The sequence below is a fragment of the Hyperolius riggenbachi genome, chromosome 4, assembly GCF_040937935.1.
Source record: "Hyperolius riggenbachi isolate aHypRig1 chromosome 4, aHypRig1.pri, whole genome shotgun sequence".
NCBI lineage: Eukaryota > Metazoa > Chordata > Amphibia > Anura > Hyperoliidae > Hyperolius > Hyperolius riggenbachi.
This window is the reverse complement of record NC_090649.1, coordinates 238161569-238184780: the sequence shown is the minus strand read 5'-3', so window position 1 is coordinate 238184780 and position 23212 is coordinate 238161569. Positions and strand designations below refer to the sequence as shown.

Below are 23212 nucleotides of genomic sequence, written 5' to 3'. Positions count from 1 at the left end.
GTAAAACAAAAAACACATATTGCTTTGTGCAAAAAAGATGTTGCAGTGGCTGCATAAATAAAGGGTTAACTGGTAATAAAATCTATAGTGCAGTTTCTATGGAGTCTGGCAAGGTATAAGCGTGGTAGCCTGCATGTAAAATGTGAGCTTAGTGTAGAAGTAGCTTACTGAAAGGTATAACAAGCCAGGTGCAGAGTGCCTCTGTCGGCTCAGTTTTGCTGGCTCCTATAAATAACTTAGTGCTGTTTTGGGCATCTGCTCCAATTACAGGCTAGGGCCGCGGCGTGATGACGTCATTACGCATGACGTCATGCGTGGCTCTGTCTACCATTTTGGAGACTGGCATCAAGTAGGGAAAAGTGATTTTTGCTTTTTGATTTTGTGAGCAAGTACAGTAAGGGAGATTATAGTAATATAATAACGCCACTAAATGGAGCAGTGGCTCAAAATGTGAAAATGCTTTTGTATGAGACTTTTGTACAGAAATCTCTGTACCTGGTCTATCAGATAGTGCTGAATAATAAAAAAACAAGCATTGGGATTACAGAAGGGGGGTCTACAGATTGTAATTATATCGGGAGCTTCAACCTCAGGAGGTATTATGCATCTAGAGCTCACAGTAATAAGTGGTAAAAGATACTCATGGGTGCCTCTTACCGCTGTTTGGACAAGAATAACCTGAAGAGGCTCAAATAGAGCATTTTGATGTACAGGTACGGGAGATGCTGAGAATGTGATTTTTTTATTGGGGTATACTTGCTATACCCCAGTAGACTTTACTGAGATAAGAATTAAGTCTAGGCCATCAGATTTTAATTTTCCCGTATTGGAGGCTGTGACGGTGTGCTGCCCTGCCATCAGTATAGCTTACTGCTGTTAGGCGCATACACTGGGCTAAGACAGATTTGTTGTTTATTCTTAGGAGATAGTGAAGGCATTGCTGATGACCTTAAAGGTGGCCACTAATGATCCAATCTTTTTCATCCACTTTCACCAAATCTATGTAGTATAAGGGTAAATTAGGTGAATATATTGAATTGATAATTTAGCCATTCCCTTCTATTCCATATAAATGGTAAGATTGGATGAAAAAAATTGGATCGTTAGTGGCCACCATAAGCTCTCTGAGGTTTGAAGAAGCCTCTTCCTCCCAGGCTGACTTTATCTATTGTATTGGTGAGGGGCCCTCTTCCCCATCATGCCACTGAAGCATCCATGGTTGGGGTTCATTCAAACAATGTGCAGTGCTAGCAGTTATGACGGTGCAGGACATCCTTTTTTTATTATTATTATTATTTTAAAAAAAAACTCCCCCCCCCCCCCCCCCAAAAAAAAAACCAAAAAACTTTAATCAACCCCCTCTCACCCGTGCAGGATGGTATAGCCTGGATGGCTGGGACTGGCTTAACACTGCAGATTGGCGCCAGCGGTGCAGCTCTAGGGCCGCACCACCAAAAAAAGGCCTTTGGGGATTACCGCATTAGTATGCGATAATCCCCTTCTGGCCGAGATCCAAATAGGAAGTGACGCTCAATTTTTTTGGAAATACGGAAGTGCACGAAAGCGTATAGTAAGAAATGCGCTTCCGCGCATGTGCAACGCGAAAACTGCGGCAGGTTTTCACACTGACACGCATTGCCATAGACTTACATTACTTTTAGTCCGCCACACTTCGCCGCAAGTCGACGCAGAACCACACGGTAACCTAGGTTTATCCGAGCATCGGGGATACAGTGAAAACGTCACTTCTGTCGCATTACGCCTTACCGCATCAGTATGAAAGTCTCCATAGACTTTCACTGCCCTGCAGTGGGGTGTGGTAAAATTACTGCACCGCACTGCCCCTGTGTGAAAGGTCCCTGAGTCAACCTGCATGGGGCTTCTTAGTAAGAGGCTCCCAGATGCCCAAAGAATCCGGCAGGATTTTGGCTAGAGAGACTTTATACTTGCTTTGAGCTGGTAAAAAGTTCTCACCCATGTTTGACAGGAAGCATCAGTTCCTGATGCATCTTAACAGAATTGCATAAGGGGAGAAGACCTTGGTGGGGGATTAAATACTGAAAATTGAATTAGGTGAAGGTGCCTTCGCATAATTTCAGCTTATCGCTGATGAGCTTAGGAATTGCATAAGGTTTGTAATGATTTAGCAATTCAGCCCCATTTTTCCACTACTTGCGTGGCTGAAATTCTGCAAACACTGCAGGTGTCTGCATACTCTGTGGATGTTTTATGTAATTTATCCTTATAGGTGCTGTGAACATTTTTTATTTTACAGGTAGGGAAGTGACTGTAGAAAGAAGAAATCCTAAAAGTCCAGCATTAACTCTCCTGATTAAGAATAGTCCAGCTGAAATAGCGGTGGATCTGGTTCTTGCCTTAGAAATCAAGAAGAGCTGGCCAGGGAACACAAAAGATGGGATGAACATAGACCAATGGTTGGGGAAAAAGGTGAAGCGAGATCTCAAGTTCAAGTCTTTCTATATGGTGCCCAAGCAGTGCGATGAAGAAAGAACAGTGAAAGGTTAGTGTGGAAATCTCTCATTGTCCTTGCTTAATTATTTATTAAAAAGATTGTAGCGCTTGTACATATATTTAAGGTTGGCAGCAATAAGTTAATATAGAATCCGTCACTATATAGCAAAAAACATAAACACTAAAACTCATGCGCCTCTGCATATAAAAACAATGCAACATTTATTAAAACTTATCGATTAGATAAATCTGCACAACAGGAATGTATATCTAGCCTCGTTCTAGTCATATACCTGGATACATCAAAAGGTCCCAGGACCAGCTGCCTAGACTCCTGTGCTGACAAAATACTTCATGCATGCATATAATTCATTAAAAATGAACAATTTCCCTTTCTCGCTTGTACTAATTGTTCCTCATCAGACCTCCAAAATTGCTTCACTCAGCGTTAATATCTTTCAGAAAAAAATGAACTGCTTTCAAGCGTATAATATAGACTCTGCGTTTCCACGGTCCACACAACTTATAGACTGTTCCTCCACATAAACTTGATAGCATATGCTCTTCCGCTACCACAGTAGCTAACTCACAGTTTCTGCGCTAATCGGCACTGATTACTTCCAGTCTCTTCAGAGAGAGGAGGGGAGCGGAAGGGGTTCACAACCCTTCAGGTATCTTTAGATGTTGGATCCGCTTGAGTCCCGGCCGGCAACTCACTGCTGGATCGCTTCGTCATAGGCTACACACGGACTTCCGTTTCAACACACGGAGTCCGGGGGTGACGTCACCACACTTCTAAGCCTAAGGCGGACTTCCGTTTCAGCGCACGGACTTCCGTTTCAGCGCACTTTGCAACATACGGAGTCCGGGGGTGACGTCACCACACTTCTAAGCCTAAGGCCTTCCTTGCCGCAATAGCAGCATAGGGGGCGATATTGTGACGGCGAAACCGGAAGTGGCCGCCGGCGGGGACTGGAAGATTGGAGGGACACGGCGAGGGCACCGATCAGCTGCAGGGGGCTGAGGAAATCCCCAGGTGAGTAAAACTCATTTTTTTTATTAGACTTCACTTTTAAAGATTCATTCAATTTTCCCATTAGAGAAGAAAACTATTCACAAACTACCTCTATATACCAAGTATTTCCAAATCTTGCTCTTTTTTTCTTTCTTTTTCTGCCATCTAGGCAGGGGCGTATTTACAAATTATCGGGCATCCCAGCAAAACTAAGATAGGGCCCTCCAATTTTCTCAACCTGTCTCTTGCCTTCTCCTGGTGATCCTCACAGCCTGGGGGCCCATCATACAAGGGTCATAAAACAAGTGTGGACATCATAATCTTCAGACCCACACAAGTGTAGTCAAAAAACACCTGATCTGAAGGATGGACCCCGTTATCAGAGGGAGTGAAGTTGTAGTTGGGACCCCCTTACATCTCTGCCCCCCCCCCCCTCCTGCGGTCGCAGTGGCTGCTGCCCTTTAGTTACTCCCCTTCATCTAGGGAACTTCTACATTGCAAGAGCTTTGCTGTCATTCATGAATGATTCCCAAACAGAATCATAGGCTCTCTTTTTGTGCATTACTTGACCAATTCAAAGTAAAAATTATAGCATTGCATCTCGCTAAGGGCCCATTTCCACTATCGCGAATTCGCATGCAAATTCGCATAGCAATACAAGTGAATGGGACTGTTTCCACTTGTCAGGATTCTTTTGCGTTTTTCTGTGCAGAAAAAATTCGCATGAGAGCCATCAGAATTCGCATACCGCATACCGCTATGCGAATCGCATACAATGTATTTAATAGGAAATTCGCATGAGGTTTGGGTATGCGAGTTTTCATGCAAATTTTCATGCGAATTCGCATAGAAACAATGGAAAAGCACACCAGCACTGCCACGGTTAAATTCGCATACATCGTCATCCGTGCGAATTGGCATGAAAAATTCGCATGAAAATTTGCATATAACCGCATGCGAAATTCGCATCCGCATGCGAATTTTCACCGCGACGATTCGCACCGCACAAGTGGAAATGCAGCCTTACAGTAGAAGCTGCTTTAGCTCCTTCTGGGGGTTCCAAGCTGTTGCCATACCAGCTGGGACTTCTAGGAGGTTTCTTTAGAGCTGTTTTGTCAAAAAATATATTAAATAGGCACCTTCTTTTGATTTACCTTTCAGCTGCCACCTGCAGTGTTCTCCCTGTGGTAACCACTCGACTGTTAGCTATTCATACTACTGGAATGACATAATGCTTCGCTAACAGAGTGGGGAGGTGTGTTGTCTAGAGGAGTCCCAAGACTTCCTACGGATACAGGAAAAACACAGAGAGAGACCAGGAGCCCCTTATGGTATAGTGTATTAATGTCAGGTTCTGGATAAATAGAAAGTGATGAGGTACTCACAAAAGTGGGTTGCATGACTAGCCACCACAGTATAAAAGCAAATGAGGAAATCCCATCCTCACTCGGGTTCTTTGTCTTCAAATCTATGGGTCACACTCCAGAAAAAACAATTGTGTGGTTAAACAAAACTTTGACAGCAAGCTCTAATAGCTAGGGGGCTGTAAAAAATATCACTAGGAGGGAGAAGGCGCCCCAAAAAATAACCATAGATGTAATAAATATAAACATAAAATGGCTTACTTCTAAGAAGAAGGGGCAACGCAAATATAAGAAAGACATTTTAATAATCAGACACAAAAACGATTGTGTTTCGCGGAGCATAGTCCGCTTCCTTAGATCAAATGAAGCGGTGTCTGGGGTAGCCAAGGTGCAGAGCTTATATAGGAGAGAACAGAGGCGCCAAAAGGATAAAAGGGGTTTTAAAGGAGCTTAAAAGCCAAAAATTTGGTAATTAGAGGAGGCAATGGTGGACTTACCTCCTCCAAGCAGACACAACACGACTGTACATTCAGTCTATTTATTAACGAACTCCAGATAAAACAAAGCAACGCGTTTCACGGGTCAGTGCCCGCTTCCTCAGGCAATAGAAAAAGGAGTTACAGCATCTAGCAAAACAAACACTCGGCACCTCTGAGGAAGCGGGCACTGACCCGTAAAACGCGTTGCTTTGTTTTATCTGGAGTTCGTTAATAAATAGACTGAATGTACAGTCATGTTGTGTCTGCTTGGAGGAGGTAAGTCCACCACTGCCTCCTCTAATTACCAAATTTTTGGCTTTTAAGCTCCTTTAAAACCCCTTTTATCCTTTTGGCGCCTCTGTTCTCTCCTATATAATATTGTATCCACCCTGGGTGGAGGGTTGCGACCCTTTTCTACTATCTACAGAGAGCGACTTCTTATTCCTGAGTGGGGTCAGGATAATCTCCCCACCTTCCTTTACAGTGGTTGCCTATTGGTGACCTATGCTTGTGAGTATAACAACTATTACTCTTTGTCATTATCCCCTTTGTATATACATACTACACTATTGGGGCTCTTGGTGTTCCTCTGTTTATCTCGTTTGCAAGGTGCAGAGCTTGGAGCGCCTAAAAGTAACAGAGTGGTTTTCCATGCCAAGTTTTTGCCTAGGATGGCTATTGTTCATTCATGCAGCGGACAAGAAGTTGAACTGGTCTGTGTGCAGTTTGTGGTGATAGACAGGTGACATTTGATTTCCTGAAATTAGATCATGGACTTTGTGGATTTACTCTTTCTTGACTTAAGCTAGCCATACATACTGTAGGTCAACCATACCATGGCCTGATATACCAAGCTAATCAATCTCTATCTGATTGGATAGCGATTCCTTCTATACTTCAGCAGAAATCTATTGATCATCGATTGAACCCACTTGTTCACAAGTGCAACATAATGGTCCATAAAATCTGACCAATCAGACTGGATTGATAAAATGTACAAATTCATTTTGAAAGTCAATAGATCACATAAGTTGTCCTGGCAGATTAGAATCTGCCAGAAATTGTTCTGAAAAATTGATGCGGATATTGCCAGCTTTATACAGCAGTGCTTTCACTGTTGGCCTAAAATGTAACAATATTATAGTGTACTAGTAGACCTAAGCCCATTTAAAAACGGGCTCTAGGTCTGTGTTTCTAGGCGCGCGCGCCCGTCCGCTCGCCTGCCGCCGCGCGCAACCGCCGCCTGCTCACCTGCCACACATGCGGCCACCCGCCGCACATGCAGCCGCCCGCTCTCCCGACGCTGATTGTCGTGAACAGCTGTCAATGGGGCTAGCAGGAGATTGAGTGAGTCGGTGCGCGCACATCTCTGCTTGGAAGGTGGAGCTCCGCCTCTCCTCTAGTCTCCCAGCAGCGATCGCCACTTGGAGACTGTTAGACGGTGAAACCGCCACCTAACTAGACTGTACGGCGCTGCGATCTAAGGCAGAGCTGTACTGGGGACAGCCGAGTGACACGACCAGGGCCGGCCCTAGACTTTTTGCCGCCTGAGGCAAATTTTGAAAAAATTGTCGCCCCCGCCGCCGAGCTGGAGGGGTAGCGGGCAGGACGGGGATATTGGGCCTAGTGGCGGGGAGGGGGATCGGACCCCCCCTCCCTCGCCTGGGTCCCCCGATCTGCGATCCCCTCCAGCCTTAAATAGTTAAGAAGCAGCCGCTACTCGTAAGAGGCACGAGCGGGGAGGACTCACCACTTCCCAGCGTGCGCTCCACTGACGTCACTTCCTGCAGCGTTGCAGGAAGTGACGTCAGTGGAGCGCACGCTGGAACGAGGAAGAGGTGAGTCCTCCCCGCCCGTGACTCTTACGAGTAGCGGCTGCTTCTTAACTATTTAAGGCTGGAGGGGAGCGCAGATCGGGGGACCCAGGCGAGGGAGGGGGGGGGGGTCCGACCCCCCTCCCCGCCGCTAGGCCCAATACCCCCGTCCTGCCTGCTACCCCTCCAGCTTGGCGGCCGGCTCCCCGCACCCACGGACGGGCGGGTGCCGCCCCTAGAAATGTGCCGCCTGAGGCAAAAGTTTCACCCCGCCTCATGAGCGGGCCGGCCCTGGACACGACTGTCCCCTCTGTAGTGCAGGAAGTGATTGGCTGTCATAGGCTGAAGCCTATGACAGCTGATCACAGGAATTAGCTGGCGGGGGGAGGGAGGGCGGGCTGGGAAAAAAATAGTCCCATTTATTAATAAAATAAATATCTACACAAAAATATAAACATTGGGAGAGCGATCAGACCCCACCAACAGAGAGCTCTGTTGGTGGGAACAATAGGGGAGGGGGCGGGAATCACTTTTGTGCTGAGTTGTGTGGCCCTGCAGCTAGGCCTTAAAGCTGCAGTGGCCTAGTTACAGAAAAATGGCCTGGTCTTTAGGAGGGTTTAACACCGCAGTGCTCAAGTGGTTAAAAAGTTAAAATATTGTGCAGAGTGCACAGGGAAGCTATTGCCTGATCTTGGCGCCGTCTCTCCCCTTCACTCCGGTCCTGATAGATGCGCTCCTCTTCTCCTCTTGCAGCTGTGGATATAGTGGTTGACTGCGGCCGCCTGCCACTATACAGCTCCTAATCCTCCGTTCCTCATGGCCTTTGTACTTCGGTATTACTGGTCCTGTTACTGTAACACCAGTGCCAGGGTGTTACAGTAACAGGACCAGTAATATGGTAGTACGGAAGCCACTAGGAACAAGAGACCCGGAGCTGCATAGTGACAGGAAGTTGCAGTGTACCGCTGTATCCACAGCTGCAAGAGGAGCGCATCTATCAGCAGGACTAGAGTGAGGGACAGTGCAGCAGCAGGACCAGGTGAGATCAGAGAATAGTGTTAGTGCAGTGCAGTGTAGCTTAGCCAGTGGGGCAGCAGGGGTTCGTGTAGTAGTGTAGTGCAGTGTAACTGGTGTTAGTGTTGTAGACACAGCTTTGGGGGGAAAAGGTCCCTAAGATGCCCCTGCACTATAGACACACCAGGTTTAGTAATTTTTTTCCCTGATTTTTGCCCTCTAAACCTTGAAGCATACTATAGTCTGGAGATTGCAGCAGCTTCTTGGAATTCGCATGTAGCATTCACTTCTGTACACTCCCAGGACTGGACTTACTTGTCTATGGTAATCTGAGGTTATTGTTATTTCGACACATTCACAGATTTTTGTGAATGATTTCTTGTAAATAACAGACTTGCCCTGTTACAGGAAATGCCTGTCAAAAACAGGTTAATCATGCCAATGCCATTAAGAGATGAATCACAGATTTGTCCAAACGAGAACTTCATGAAGATTAACTGAATATCAATCACGTTTTGCTGCAGACTCGATCTCCTCCAAGAACACACACACACCTTACAAGCATTGTCCTTCCCCAGGGATCGATCTCTTAGAACAATTCAGGGCTGAGTGCTGTATAGACACATCGTGTAGTGTCTCTTACTATTGGGGGGTGGGGGGGGGTGGGGCATCAGCATCGGATACGCAATGTAACTCAACATAGCTTAAAGTGGTATGGGACTCGAAGTTTCTTCTTTGCTCTAAGAGATTCTTTCCAGCATAAAACCTACTACCAGAAAAAAATTGGTTGCATAATAGCATTCGAGCAGTTAGGGCTGAGCCACACTGTAAGCGCTTTTCAATCCGTCAGCGCTATGTTTGTGTTTTTAAAAACATGTTCCCATTGACTTTCAGTAAAATCGCGTCAAAATTGCAGCTGTCGTTTTTCATTTATTTTTATTTTTTTATGCAAATCATTTGAGCATATTTTTAGAGATGAAAACACAGCACTGATGAATCAAAAAGGGCTCTGCGGTGTGGCTCAGCCCTTAACCACAGCAATATCTTCTTTAGTGAGATGCCTATTTCTAAAACCTAATCTTAGGGGGTGATTACATTATCTTGTTTGTTTCTGTATCAGCCACAATTAGTAAGCATTTCTGGCCGTGCTTCAATTGCACGGCTTAAGCAGAAAGTGAAACCAGAAGCAAATTTTCACTAGATACATTATGGTATATAAATACAGCAGCAATGCAATGGCAGCTTTCAGAGCAGATAAACTGTACTCTGGGAATTTGTAATTTGGAAGCGGATGATAATACTTGTGCACAAAAGCAAATATAATCCTGTATGAGTAATAATAAGTAGGAAAAACGTTTTTTATTGAATATTATGTCAGAGTTTAATCCCACTTTAAGTCAGAAATGTAGCTAAAACATGGCTCCAAAGAGTTTGTAGTTGTGTGCAAATGTTTGGGCAGCCCTCACTAGGGGCCCATTGCCACTAGGGCTAAATACGGACCGAATATGCAGCGTTTCCCCACAGCCAAGTTGGGCGGGGATACACTGCCTGAACCTTGTATGGCGTGCCGTGTGAATCGCACTGCAGTGTGATTCTGAATGGCATGCTGCAGCACACACCCCAATCCCTATAGCTGTGTGATTTGGGCTGTGACTTCACAGAGCTTGGGTGTGGCGCCACCTGGAGGCAATAAGTCCTAAATTACATATTTAGTTCAATTTGTACACATGATAACAAAACAACATATTTATAAATGTGAAAGTTCATGAACTTCAAAACACAGGAACAAATAAATTAGTAACTGTGGCAATTTAAAGTTATTGTGTAGATTTTACCCATTCATTATGGTAGGTGATCAAAATGGTGAAAATGGGTGCCATTCCTTTTTGTATTTGCTCTCACCCATACCCTAGCACTTTGAGCTTTGCGAGATTAAGGCTCAGTTCCCATTTGCGTAGAAAACGTACCCATTCAATATTTTTTACGCACCTCCTAGAAACGCTTGAAGTGGATCCTATTGTTAAAATAGGGTCAGCTTCCACTTCTGCTGCATTTTTAAGACATGGACAGCAAACGCCAGGTACATGGGCGCAATGGTAGCCTGTAAAAACGGATAGTGTCCGTTCTTATTAGACTGGTCGCTGCATGCTAAATGTAAATGCTCACCTGTCCCGTGGATTTAGGTTCTGCAGATGCTCAGTTCGCAACAGGGGAGAATCCAGTATACACAGACCAGAGCCTGGCAGAAGCATGGGGCTCCCCATTGGAAAAAAAGGCCAATGGGAATCCTCCTTAGCTACAGGGAGGATTCTCATTGGTTTGTGGTGGAGTAATGAAAATCCTCCATGTTGCTGGGGAGAATTGGTCAGTTGTCAACCAATGGGGAGCCCCATGCTCCTGCCAGTCTCCGTTCTATGTATATCAGCTATTCTGTGGACCAAGCAGCAGTCAGCAGTGATGGCGGTGGGTGAAGCGGATGCAAAATGAAAGATAATATGAATGACGGAGTGTTCCTCTGATGGAGCACAGCACATCCTGTGTGGATGCACTTTTACCATGTCGTTTTGTATCTGCTTAAGTGGGAACCAAGCTTAACCACTTCACCCCCAAGGGGTTTTTACCGTTACGGACCAGAGCAATTTTTACCTGTCAGCGCTATTCTTATTTATTCGCCAATAACTTTATTACTACTTATCACACCAAAATGATATATACCTTGTTTTGTTGTTTACCACAAATTAGGCTTTTTGGGGGTGTTTGTTGTTTTCAGTAACTACTTTACTCTCTAATTATTATAAAGGGAAAACAAATGAAAAAATAAATTACACTACTTCTCTTATTCCATCCCCTATAGTTTTATAATGAACAATGCTACTGTCAATAAAACCCACACATTTTATTAACCCATTTGTCCCGGTTATTACAACGCTTAAATTATGTTCTTAGTACAATGTCTGGCGACAATTGATTATTTTGAAATAAAGGTGTATCTTTTGTGGGGGTTTTTTGTACCGGTTAATAATTACAAGCCCTTATTTGCTAAAATAACAGTAATATACCCTCATAACATACATAGCAAAAAAGGCACTGACGTAACTATGTATTTTTTTATATAGTGTAAAATTTGTATTTTTTTTTTTTTACCACAATGGCCTTAATTCACTAAGGGCTCTTTCACACCAGAGCCCTTTTTCAGCGTTTTAACGCAAAGTCTATACTTTGCGTTAACCAAGGTAAAAAGAAAGTTCATAGACTTTCATTTTACCTTTCACACCCGACGCTGCATTTCGATGCATTGCGGTACGACGCACCCGGGAACATTTTATCGTCTGGAATTGGCGGTTCCCCGTTAATTGATACTACCGCTGCTACTCAGCGTCGCACCGCAGATTCACGACGACAGCCACAGGCTACTCAACGCGTGCAGGAGAACAGCTCCTGCACGCGTTGTTAGATGTGAAAGGAGCCTAAGCAGTTTAGAATAGTCTACTGATGGTTTGGTCAGTTGCATCAAAGGGGAATTCACTATTACCAAATGTTGTAGACCTGTTTTTATACCTGGTCTAAACCATTTGGTAATTAGGTGGGTAAAGCTGGGGAAATGATCAAAAGATGCAATTCACAAACAGGTAGCTATGGCTGACATCCTTCTCCTTTGATGAGCTCTCCTCTGCATACAATTAAACTCCTAATTAATTCAAAAGGTTCTATCTTCACATCTAAAATACCTCACAGAATTACTTTACCGACAGAAATCGGCTGGTCTAATCTGTCAGAAAAAGTTTGCCTTTGTGAATTGCGTAATTACTGAATGTTATGCTGGGCATACACGGTAAGTTTATGCGCCGGTATCGAGCCAGCGCGGGCATGCCTTATCAGCCGCTCGATTCCCCCCTATTGTCCGCCCGCGGGGATCGAGCGGGGAATATATCTGGCGGGTCATCGGACCTGTCGGTTATTATCAATCGAGCCATCAGCGGCTCGATTGATAAGGAAACCAACTTACCGTGTATGCCCAGCATTAGACCAGGTCTAAAAACAGGACTTATGCTGGGAATACACGTTAAGTTTTTACTTTAGATAGATGGGTTCGATAGATAAATTCCAACCTGTTGGATCTGGTCGATTCTACTTTCGTTTCGATTCTCCTCATTCAAGTGAATGTAATTGATAAGAAAAGATAAGGAATCGAGAGGGGAATCGAGCAGTGAATCGAGAGTAGAATCGATCGAAAGCGAAAACGACGGCAAAAACGAACGCAAAAATGCATCGTGTATTCCCAGCATAATGCTGGGAATACACCATACATTTTTCTATTAGATTCTTCTGTTAGATTTTCTGTTAGAATCCATAATTAGATTATTTTCTGTAGAGAATGGTGATTATCTTTGGTGCATTGTCTTCTGTTTATCTCCTGCTGAGTAGAACAATGCCTAATTGCTCGGCAGATAGATGGTAAGATAGATACATTTCCAACATGTTGAACTTTATCTATCTGGCAGGTAAATCTAACAGAAAATTGTATGGTGTATTCCCAGCATAAAACGTTACACCAAACCATCAGTAGACTAAAAACCATCTGTAGACTAGTCTAAACTGCTAAGTGAATTGAGGCCAATATGTCAACACACACACACTATTCTGTGTGCTCTGAACAGAGTTCAAAGCATACGGGCAGTGTTGTTACAGGAAAGATCATTGGCTTCTCATTGAAGCCATGATCTTTCCATTACATTAACTTTGATTGGCTTAGGGAACACATGTTCTATTCACCAATCAAAGATGTGTCCGTCTCGGTGGATACGCGCGGTGGGCAACGTTTTTAAACATCCGTTTGCCATTAACAGACTGGACCTTTTTAGTATGCACAGCGGTTTGGTAGTGGTTAATTTGAGCATTGTCTTTTGGCAAGAACATTCACACTGTAGATCCACCTTCAGGGAATTATTACGGCTTCCAAAATGCCATTGCTAAAGATTTTTACTAGACAGGAGTAGAATTCAGCTACCGTGAGCACTACTAAAGATCATTGTTGATCAGAGTAGGCCTAGATAAGGAGATAAAGAGATTTAGGGGGCAGGGTGCCGCTTTATCTTTTGTTGCACCATTGTCCCACCACCAATAGCCACAGCACATGTCTCTTTGCTATACCCAAGGCATGTGCCCATACATGTTTTTTCCATGCAGTGTCACCTGCAGAATCCGGAGCAAATCCTTTTTATTCCAACAATATTTTTAGTGAAAAATGTAAAGAATGATACAGAACAGCATACACAGGAAAACATCCGTTAAGATATCTCATACAAAGGTATACAAAGCAGCGCTGCGTAATATGTTGGCGCTTTATAAATACAATAAATAAATAATAAATAAATAAAGCAGATATGGATATAAATACTTATTAACAACATTTAATACCTGTGGTAATGACGGATATGAAAAAAAACATATATGATAATTTAATAATAGTAATAATAATTCCTTTTTTTGTATAGCGCCTTTCTCCTGTCGGAATCAAAGCGCTTGCGAGGCAGCCACAAGAGCGCACTCAGTAGGCAGTAGCAGTGTTAGGGAGTCTCACCCAATGAACTCCTTACTGAATAGGTGCTGGCTTGCTGAGTAGGAAGAGCCAGGATTTGAACCCAGGAGTCCTACATCAGAGGCAGAGCCCTTAACCATTAAACTATCCAGCCCATTTAAGGTATTCACGCAAACAAGTATGGGCCCTATGCAAGTTGACCCAGTCTGTGTCCAGACATACCTGACCCTGAGGGGTTGCCTGGGCATAACTAGGACAGCTTGTGGGTTTTAAAAATTGGAGCAGTGGCTAAAAGCCTTCCAATTGCAGTGCCAAAAACAAAGATTAGAACAGGGCGAACAATATGTAGTGCAACCCTACAAGTATCTTCTTATGTTATAAATGCTAATGTATACCTATGACCATCTTATAATAAGGTTTCCACTATGTGTCAAATATTTTAGCAAGAGATGTGTGGGAAAATACTGCAAAACTTACTGTAAGTATTTCAACTAGTAGACGAAAATAACAGCAACAGAAAACACTGCTAATTAGTAAATTACTAATAATTGGATTGATCCTGGCATTTTTAGATATTGTTTATAAATCAGACTATCGGATGAATATCTAATTGAATTTAAGGATTAATATAATCCTCAATTACCATACAGTATATAACAAGTAGATCAGTAAAACATAAATCCTCAGTGGCTTTCCAGTTGCTCGTAATAATATTCAATGTGCCATGAGTAAGTGACAAATACGTTTCCTGTAGTGGTGATCCAGCTTATATAGATCCAAGCAGAGGAGGGCTAATGAAGGGGATAACTTAAAATCCTAGATGAAATGTTGTCTAATATACTGTATATCTTGAGAGAATTCCACAATTTAGATACTATAGGGCATTCCCTCAACATACAGTATGTAGCATAGTACCTATGCCTTGACCACACTTCCAGCAAATTTGAGAATTGTTTTGAGAAAGCGACAAGCTTCAGAGGAGTGAGATACCACCATGTAGTCGTTTTTAAAGAGTTGTTCCCAATGGAATTTACATTTAGATAGTTTTGTAAGCATTCTATGGGCTGATATTGATACTTCAATTCCTAAATTTGATGACCAAGAAGCTGCATATTTGGCCAAAGGAGATCTGCTGAGGGAATTTTGTCCGCTGTACCAAATGGCAATTATGCCCTGCATTGATTTAGTGGAGTTAAGCATTGTCATGATCTTTATTCCATTCAGGTATAAAGAGCTGCTTGGATCTGAGGAGATTGAACACCCCAAAGAGGGTGAATAGAGAGGATTGAGACTAGGGGCCATATGCAATTAACTTTTTCTCCTGAGTTTTCTCCTGGGAGAAAATATTTCATTTTCGATTTATAATAACTTTTTAACACTTTGCAATGAATAAACTACCAAAAAGTAGGTGAAAAGGTACTATCAAAATTATTTTGAATATTTTCTTGCTTGCTGGTGGTTTAAAAGGCATTTTATTGGCAAGTTTGAAAATTTCACCTAGGAGAAAACGCAGGTGAAAAAGTGAATTGCATATGGGCCTATATGTTTTGAGGACAAGTCTTTAATTGGGAGCCATCTATTTTGAGGTGTTCGTAGAGAGTACTATATCCTAACATTTAAATTGGAGTTAAATTCACATTAGGGAGGGATCAAAATTTTCAAGCTGTTAAGGGAATGATAGGTTGAAGTGCAGATTCTGTGGGGGTTGAAGGATGTCTTAAAAAGTGGAGGGTAGCTTGTATCGCACGATATTCGTTCTTATGTGGTTTGTAGCCCAAAGCCATACTAGACGATAAATCTCTAGGACATATTCGTAAGAGGTCACCTTCTGATAAGACCCATTTTTTACTAGTCGTTTTGGATCACCAATATTTAGCAAACTCTAAATTGCAAGTATAGTAGTATAGCTCTAGATTAGGGAAACCTAAACCACCCTTGTTTTTGGATAAAGTCAATAAGTTATAAGCAATACGAGATTATGACCTCCCCAAATAAAATGACTGACTATTCTTTTGAGGTCAGATAGAAAAGAGCGCTTGATAGGAATTGGAAGAGTTCTAGATAAATATAATATTTTTAGGAGAAGAAACATTTTAAAAGAAGCCAACCTTTCTGACCAAGATAAAGAAAATGTATCTAGTGCTTGGCATTTCGTTCTAATGTTTGACAACAGGGGTAAAACATTTGAGTGAAAGAGTTTTGAGGAAGATGCAGTTAGATGAATCGGAGCAAATCATTTTTCCACTGCTGTGGGTCAGCTGACACAGGCGGTGGGGTTCACTGGATAGAGTGTAGGGCAGGCAGAATGAGGGGTGAGGTTCACTGGATAGGGTGTAGGGCAGGTACAATGGGGTTGGTGTCAGAGACCCCAGTCTGATATATTTTAGCTATTGTTTAACTGTGAGGAAGCCAAAAAACTTTCGGCAAAACTGGTCAGCTTTTTCCTCCCCACCCAGGGGCATAGCAATAGCCATTGCAGCTGCTATGGGGCCCTGGAGCAGAGGGGGCCCAGGTGGTACTTGATGTATTCACTATTAACTTTCTTGTGTTCCTCCACCCTTTCAGTGCCCATTGACTATATGCAGTGTAGATTGCATGAGAAAGTAAATTGCCAATTAAATCCTATCCATAGAGGCAGGTGACATAGCTAAAGAGAGCTTAAATCTGAGGACCCCATGAACATTTTGCTGTGGGGCCCCATAATTAGCTATACCACATCACCCACTATGGACTTGTACTATGGATTATTACAAGAGTTACTTATTCCACATAGATTGACAATAGTTTGGACATGGATTCTGCTAGTCAGGATGATGTCTACCATGTGCTATGAGGAGCATGTAGTACAGGCCTGGGCAAACGTTTCACGGCCCAGACCGCATGCTGAGGAACATGGGCCGCATTCCTTCCACCTTCCTCCCTGCAGAGTCGCGAGTGGACGATAGCTAGGGTAACTTAACACCAACCTGATCATCATCCAGCATCGCGTCTCCATGGGAACAGGGCGTCACATAACATGACATCGGGACGTACCAGTGTATTGCACGCTGGCACATCCCGACATTGTGTCGTGATGCCCTGTTGCCATGGAGACACAACGCTGGATGGCGAGCAAGTGGGTTTGAAGTCTCCCCTAGCTACCGCCCGCTCCAGACTCTGCAGGAAGGGAAGGGGGGTAGGGATCCGGCCCCCTGTAATAGTGCAAGAGTGCCTAATCCGACCATAGTTTGCCCAGTGCTGATGTAGTATGACAGCTATCAGATTGAGCTATGAGCAGATTGGTTAGGTAAACTCGAATTACATGGGAGTGGTAAAATTGGATGTGTGTACTCCTAGTGGTATCTCTCTCTGCTACCACCAGATTCCACCACTTCTTTTTCCCATCAATGGTGTGGTGATATGTATATATGTATGTATATATGTGTGTGTGTGTGTATATATATATATATATATATATAATAATTATAGTGTGTGAGCATGATCCTTGGTAGCAATAAGATGTTTGAAACCTGTTTAAGGCTGGATGTGTAAGGAAAAGAGTAAACAAGGAAAAGTGCTTGGGGGAGTATACTAAAGCTCACAAGTTATGCAGAAGTTCACGGTCGTCTGCCTTCAGCTATTTGGATTGGTTCCCGCATGGCTCATTTAGTTGCTAAACTAGCTAAGTCTTCAGCTTCCTTTTAGAGATCCTTATGCCAAAAATGGTTATAAAACTATTAAGCTTATGTACTTTCTAATATTTATACTTTGCAGACACATGGAGAATTTCATTTTCCCACATTGAAAAAGAAATCTTAACAAACCATGGAAGTGTAAAAACCTGTTGTGAAAGTGGAGGAGAGAAGTGCTGCAGGTAAGTGCACTGCCTATCAAAGTATACATACAGCACAACACACCAAGAAATAGCTGGTGTTTTTCTTTTACTCCGAGAAGCTTGTTTTCATTTCTTAAAAAAAAAAATCATCACAGTGAAATGGTTTTGCAATATTCTGACACAGGTATAAATATTAGCTTGGGAATAAATACTGTAGCCAAAGGCAAGCTGCTGCATTTCATGCATTATGTCACACTTGGTAATATTGCTTCATTTAGTTAGTTGCAAAATATTTCTGCTACTGGTAATGTACATGTGAATCATCGCCTGTGTTAACATGTTAAATTTCACTTTTCCAGTGTAAACACTAATGCCTGATGCGCACCTTCAATTTTGATAAGCCATTCACTGACCACTAGAGATGGCCCAAATGGTATCCGGCGAACGTCCGCTTTTCGCGTTCTCTGCAAACATATGGTGTTTGACCCGCCCCCTATACATCATCATGGAGCCAAACTTTGACCCCTTACTTCAGTCAGCAGATACATGGCAGCCAATCAGCTAGCACCCCCTCCTTGACCTCCCCCCCCCCTTCCCCTATCAAAAAGCAGTTGCAGTGGCCATATTGGATTCATTCTCTGCTGGCTGCTGACTGTTAGTGAGAGCAGGGTCAGACTTGCTGCAGGTAGGGAAAGCATTAGCTAGGCCTGTGTTCTCTCCTCACTTGCTGTGAAAGCACCCCAAACAGCCCTTTTGAGGGCTAGCACATCGGGCTCTTGGGGGTTTTTTTGTGTGTGTGTGACACTCCTCAGCCCCCTGACACCCAGAGCTGTGTGCACACTACTGCTGTTGCTACAGTACCACTCCAGTGCATTATTATTTCACTGTATTCTGATAGTACTATTGCATTACTCTGTGTGTGACACTTCATAGCCCACACCCAGAGCTGTGCATAATGTGATTTCTGCCCTTTGGGGATTAAAACCCGACTTTGCATCAACTCCGAAATTTTTGGTGGGGCTTTTGGCATGGATCCCCCTCTGGCATGCCCCTGTCCAGGTGTTGGACCCCTTAAAACAACTTTTACATCACTTTTTTGGCCAGAAACAGTCTTTGTACGTTTTAAAATTCGCCTGCCCATTGCAGTCTATGGTGATTTGCATGATCGCCGTTCGCAAATGGAAAATTCTATGTTTGCGAGATCCCTACTGACCATTTTTACCACATACATGTAATATGAGAGCTTGCGTACACAATTTGCTCATAGTATCCAAAATCTGTTGGCTCTCATACTACATGGAAGTAGTAAAATTGGCCAATCAAAATTGAAGGTGTGTAGAGGTGGAACAATCAAAATTGATGAGAAGAACAACAATCAAAATTCACGGGGAGTTCATTTGATTGGTCAATTTTCAAGCTGCATACTATTTGCATCATATTTGAATGCAAGATGGAATTATTAACTTTTTATTAATCATCTCTGTTCATCACAAACTAAGTGGTTTCTTTGGTTCAAATGAGTCAGAGAATTAGTGAATTAGTGGCTGTGTGATTGCAGTTTTAGCCAGTATTCTTAAAAGGTTTATTTTGAATCTAGGGCAATCCCGTTTTGTAAAACAATAGCCTCACTGCTTGTGCATGCATATTACTGGGAACACACGATGCAATTTCTCGTCCAATCGATAGGTGATTGTTGTAGCATTTGTACATGTCCAAACTGCTCCCAATTGATAAAGGGGTACATTTTCCAATGATAACTTCGCAAAATCTATCCCTTTCTTGAACGGAAACAGATTGGTCAGAAATAATCACCCGATTCCCGCCAATCAGTTGCCAACGTTAACATTATGTCCATTGCGTCGCATCGCAACTGCCAATATCATCACATTACAAAGTGAAGGAATTATATTCCTAAGAGGCTATTGCATCAATTGCAATGCGGTGGGTTCATCGGTTCAGCATGCATTGCATTCTTGTTTACAGTGGCAGTGAGGTGTACTTTCATTGTACTGTATGCTGCACTGTATGGTGGCAGTGGCATAGCTACAGACCTTGGGGCCCCGATGCGGAATTTGGACCCCCCCACATTAAATAATCTGGCCCCATTTCACTGAGTATGGTAGCCATGGAGTGTGCCCCACTCCCTCACACACACCCAGTTCCATATGGTAGCCAGAATAAGTGCCCCAGTATAGGTAGCTAGGAATAGGTGCCCCCAGTTTAGGTAGCCAGAAATGGGTGCCCCATTGTAGGTAGCTAGGAATAGGTAGCCAGGCAGAGGAAGGGGGACGCAGCGGCTGGCGCACAAGCAGCGGCTGATGGGGTAATCAGATACTCACATTGCCAGGATCCACGCGCTGCCTGCATGTAATACTTACTCCTTCCTGTTCCCTTGTTCCATCTCACAGTAACAGAGCCCCCTAAGGGATGCTGTTACTATGGGATGGAACACAGGAAGTAAGTAACAGAAAACACAGGAAATGTAACTTTTCTGATATGACAATTGCATTGCAATTTAATCTTCATGGTGTGAAAGAAGCCTCAGTTTCAGGGAGCTCAGATTACCCCCCCCCCCCCCCCCCTATTTTTTCTCTAAGCATGGCCATACTTTGAATTGATTTCCCATAAATTTCAGTCTTCCTGTATGAATAAATTTAAACAACAAGAACCCTGGTTACTAGTTTTGCACACCAAGATTAATGAAGTGATTTCAGCAGGCTATGGTACACTACCATTTTTTAAAATGACTGTATTTCAATATATCACCAAGGCAATTGAGATGCAATGCTTGCTAAGATCTTTGTAATGTTTATTGTATGAGATTATTTTTCTCAACAAAAGTTGAACTTTGCATAGGTTATTGTTGAGCCATAACAGTTCAATTGAGACCTCTCTATGGAAATAACAGATAGGAGTGAATGTTTTTTTCACCCAAGTTTTTATTACTAAATTATAATTCCTCACTGAAACTGAAATCTTTGATATGTTTGTTCAACAGGAAACCGTGCCTTAAGTTACTGAAGTATTTGCTGGAACAGATTAAAAATAATGAGAGACCAGGCAAAAAACTGGAACCTTTCTGTTCATATCACGCAAAGACTGCTTTGCTGCAACAATGCATCATGTATACAAGTGATGACGAATGGAGGTTGGAAGATCTCGAGATCTGTTTTAATAGATATGTTGATTATTTCCTGGATTGCCTTAAAAAAGGACGCCTTCAAAACTTTTTTATACCATCCCATAACCTCTTTAGTGCGAACAATATAAATTGCAAGTTGCTGTATGATGCAATACGAGAGCAAAAAAAGAACAATTATCCACTTTTTGACTTGTAGAAAAGACAACATTAGGCTCCTTTGTTTCTGAAACCCCCCACATTGTTCCCCTGGGGCCCCTGCTGAGAATTTAGCAGTGTGCTCCTCAATCAGTCTGCATGCTCTCTTCATTATCTCCCATGGCTGCATTGACTCAGTGAATTGCCGCATGTAGCTCACTTAACAGGATGCTGGGTCACTGAGAAGATGCGGCCAGCAGAGATAAAGATGGGAGCCCCGGGTACCACTATAAACTCAGGGGGTGGATCATCAGCCAACTCGGGGGTCCTATGAAATGGCCCAGTTTGCCCTTATGGGGTGGTCCTCAAGGTGCCCATACATGGTACAATTTTTTATTTTTTTTCGATTACATCATTTACTTCGATTATTTCGCTAGATCGAATATAAAGATTTTTCCAACATGTCCAATCAGTCCGATAATCGTTTGAATTTCTTGATAATCGTTTGAATTTCTTGATCAGAAAAAAAAAATATTTTCAACTTTCATTCGATTCGATCATTTAGATCGAATAAACAGGAAAATCGAAAGTTTTTATTGTATCGTGTATGGGCACCATCAGCCAGCTCAGGGTCCCTGGGAAATTACCCAGTTTGCCCCTTTGGAAGTGCTGGCCCTGGGTGTATTAAACTCACCGATGTCAAAGAGCAGATGCCAGGCTACTGGTATTGTCTAAAAGGAAATAAATATGGCAGCCTCCATATCACTTTCACTTCAGGTGTCCTTAAAAGAAACCAGAGATGAATAATCAAAAAGATTTTATACATACCTGTGGCTTCCTCCAGCCCCATGAGCCTGGATCGCTCCCATGCCGCCGTCCTCCAATGTCTGCAGCTACGAGAACCGGGTCCCGTCACTGATGTCATCGGAGCCAGCCTACGCAGGAGAAGTGTGCCCTCTACATATCTCTCCAGCGGCTGCTGGAGAGATACGCAAAGAGCGCACTTCTCTTATGCTAGACTGAGTCTGACTGACGGCAGTTTGGGAACCCGGTTCTCGTAGCTGAAGAAATCGGAGGACAGCGGCATGGGAGCGATCCAGGCGCATGGGGCTGGAGGAAGCCCCAGGTATGTATAAAATCTTTTTGATTATTTATTTCTGGTTCACTTTAACCTCATTAGTGATAACCCTGAGCCTGACTCATGGTGACCGCCGTGAGGTCTATGCAGAGTGTGCAATGGGCATTTCATCTCACCTCCCCTGGGACCTAGACGCCAGCAGCTATTCTTCTTTCTGTCCTCAGAGGCTCTGGATCCTTCAGGTGAGATCGCTGTCTGTCTTCCACCCGGAGGACGGAGGGAGATCTGCAATGCTGGATCCCAGGGAGGTGAGTTAGTGCAGGGGCTGCTGCAGGCTTTCTGGCAGCATGATTGATTCGAGGTTTTGGGGTCTAAAAGTATGCAAAAAAATTGCACTGCTTTTAGACCCAAAAATATGGAAATAATCATACAGCCATGGAGGTTAAAGGAAAACTTTCCTGAACTTGATATCATTACTTCCATCCTCTAACCATATACATAGCATAGTTGTCTCTGTTTCACATGGGTTGCAATCTTGCTGAAATTCTGGAAATGTCATTACCTGCTAAGCTGATGTTCCTGAATGATACCTGACAGCTGCTGCAAACACTGAAGGGTTATCTGTCTCTCTGCAGCATCCTTGACATGTGTTTGTTTACACTATAAGTGGCATTTCAAAGTGAAGGTGCCAGGAAGTGCTCTCTGCATTTATAGCTCTACAGTGAAATCAATGAATATGGCTTAGTTCACACTTTGAAACAAATGCTGTGTCTCAGATTCAGCGGAAATGGATGTGTAAATGGATCCCATGTTAAAGTAAACCTGAGATGGGGGGGGGGAATTTATACATACTTGGGGCTTCCTCCAGTGCCCTCCAGACTTATTGCCCCCTCGCTGACCTCCTCCACCTCCAGGATCTTCTGGAATTGGCCCCGGAAAGTCCTCCCGTCTGGAGCATACTGTGCAACATGCGTGGCAGTACTACTACTACTAGTACACAGGCACAAACCGAGCGTGATGGGGGAGTGTGTGCGGCCAGACTGTGCCTGCTGGCCCCAGACTGGAGGAATTTTCGGGGCAAATTTTAACAGATCCAGGAGGTGGAGGAGGACGGCAATGGAACGATAAGCCAGGAGAGGGCTGGAGGAAGCCTCATGTAAGTATAAATCCACCCCCCCCCCCCTCGTCTCAGGTACATTTTAAGCATTGGATCCATTTACATTTACCACTAAAAGCAGATCGGAACAGGAGCAGAACACAAACACAGCTTCTACTGCCACTGGGGACCAGTGCTGCAATACTGATGGGAGCCCCAGCAAAAGCTGCTGGGGCTTCCTGTCTCAAAC

The 23212-nt window shown here is 43.4% G+C and overlaps 1 protein-coding gene across 1 annotated transcript in view; it reads left to right on the top strand.

The window, feature by feature from the left end:
• The window catches only part of LOC137570673 (cyclic GMP-AMP synthase-like), a 91067-nt gene extending 69897 nt beyond the window's left edge, over positions 1-21170 (top strand). The window contains exons 3-5 of the mRNA XM_068279374.1: positions 2276-2521; positions 17451-17550; positions 20510-21170. Coding sequence (XP_068135475.1) covers positions 2276-2521; positions 17451-17550; positions 20510-20849 — 686 coding nt within the window. The 3' untranslated portion in view covers positions 20850-21170. The remainder of the gene's footprint in view (positions 1-2275; positions 2522-17450; positions 17551-20509) is intronic.
• The last annotated feature ends 2042 nt before the right edge of the window (positions 21171-23212 follow it).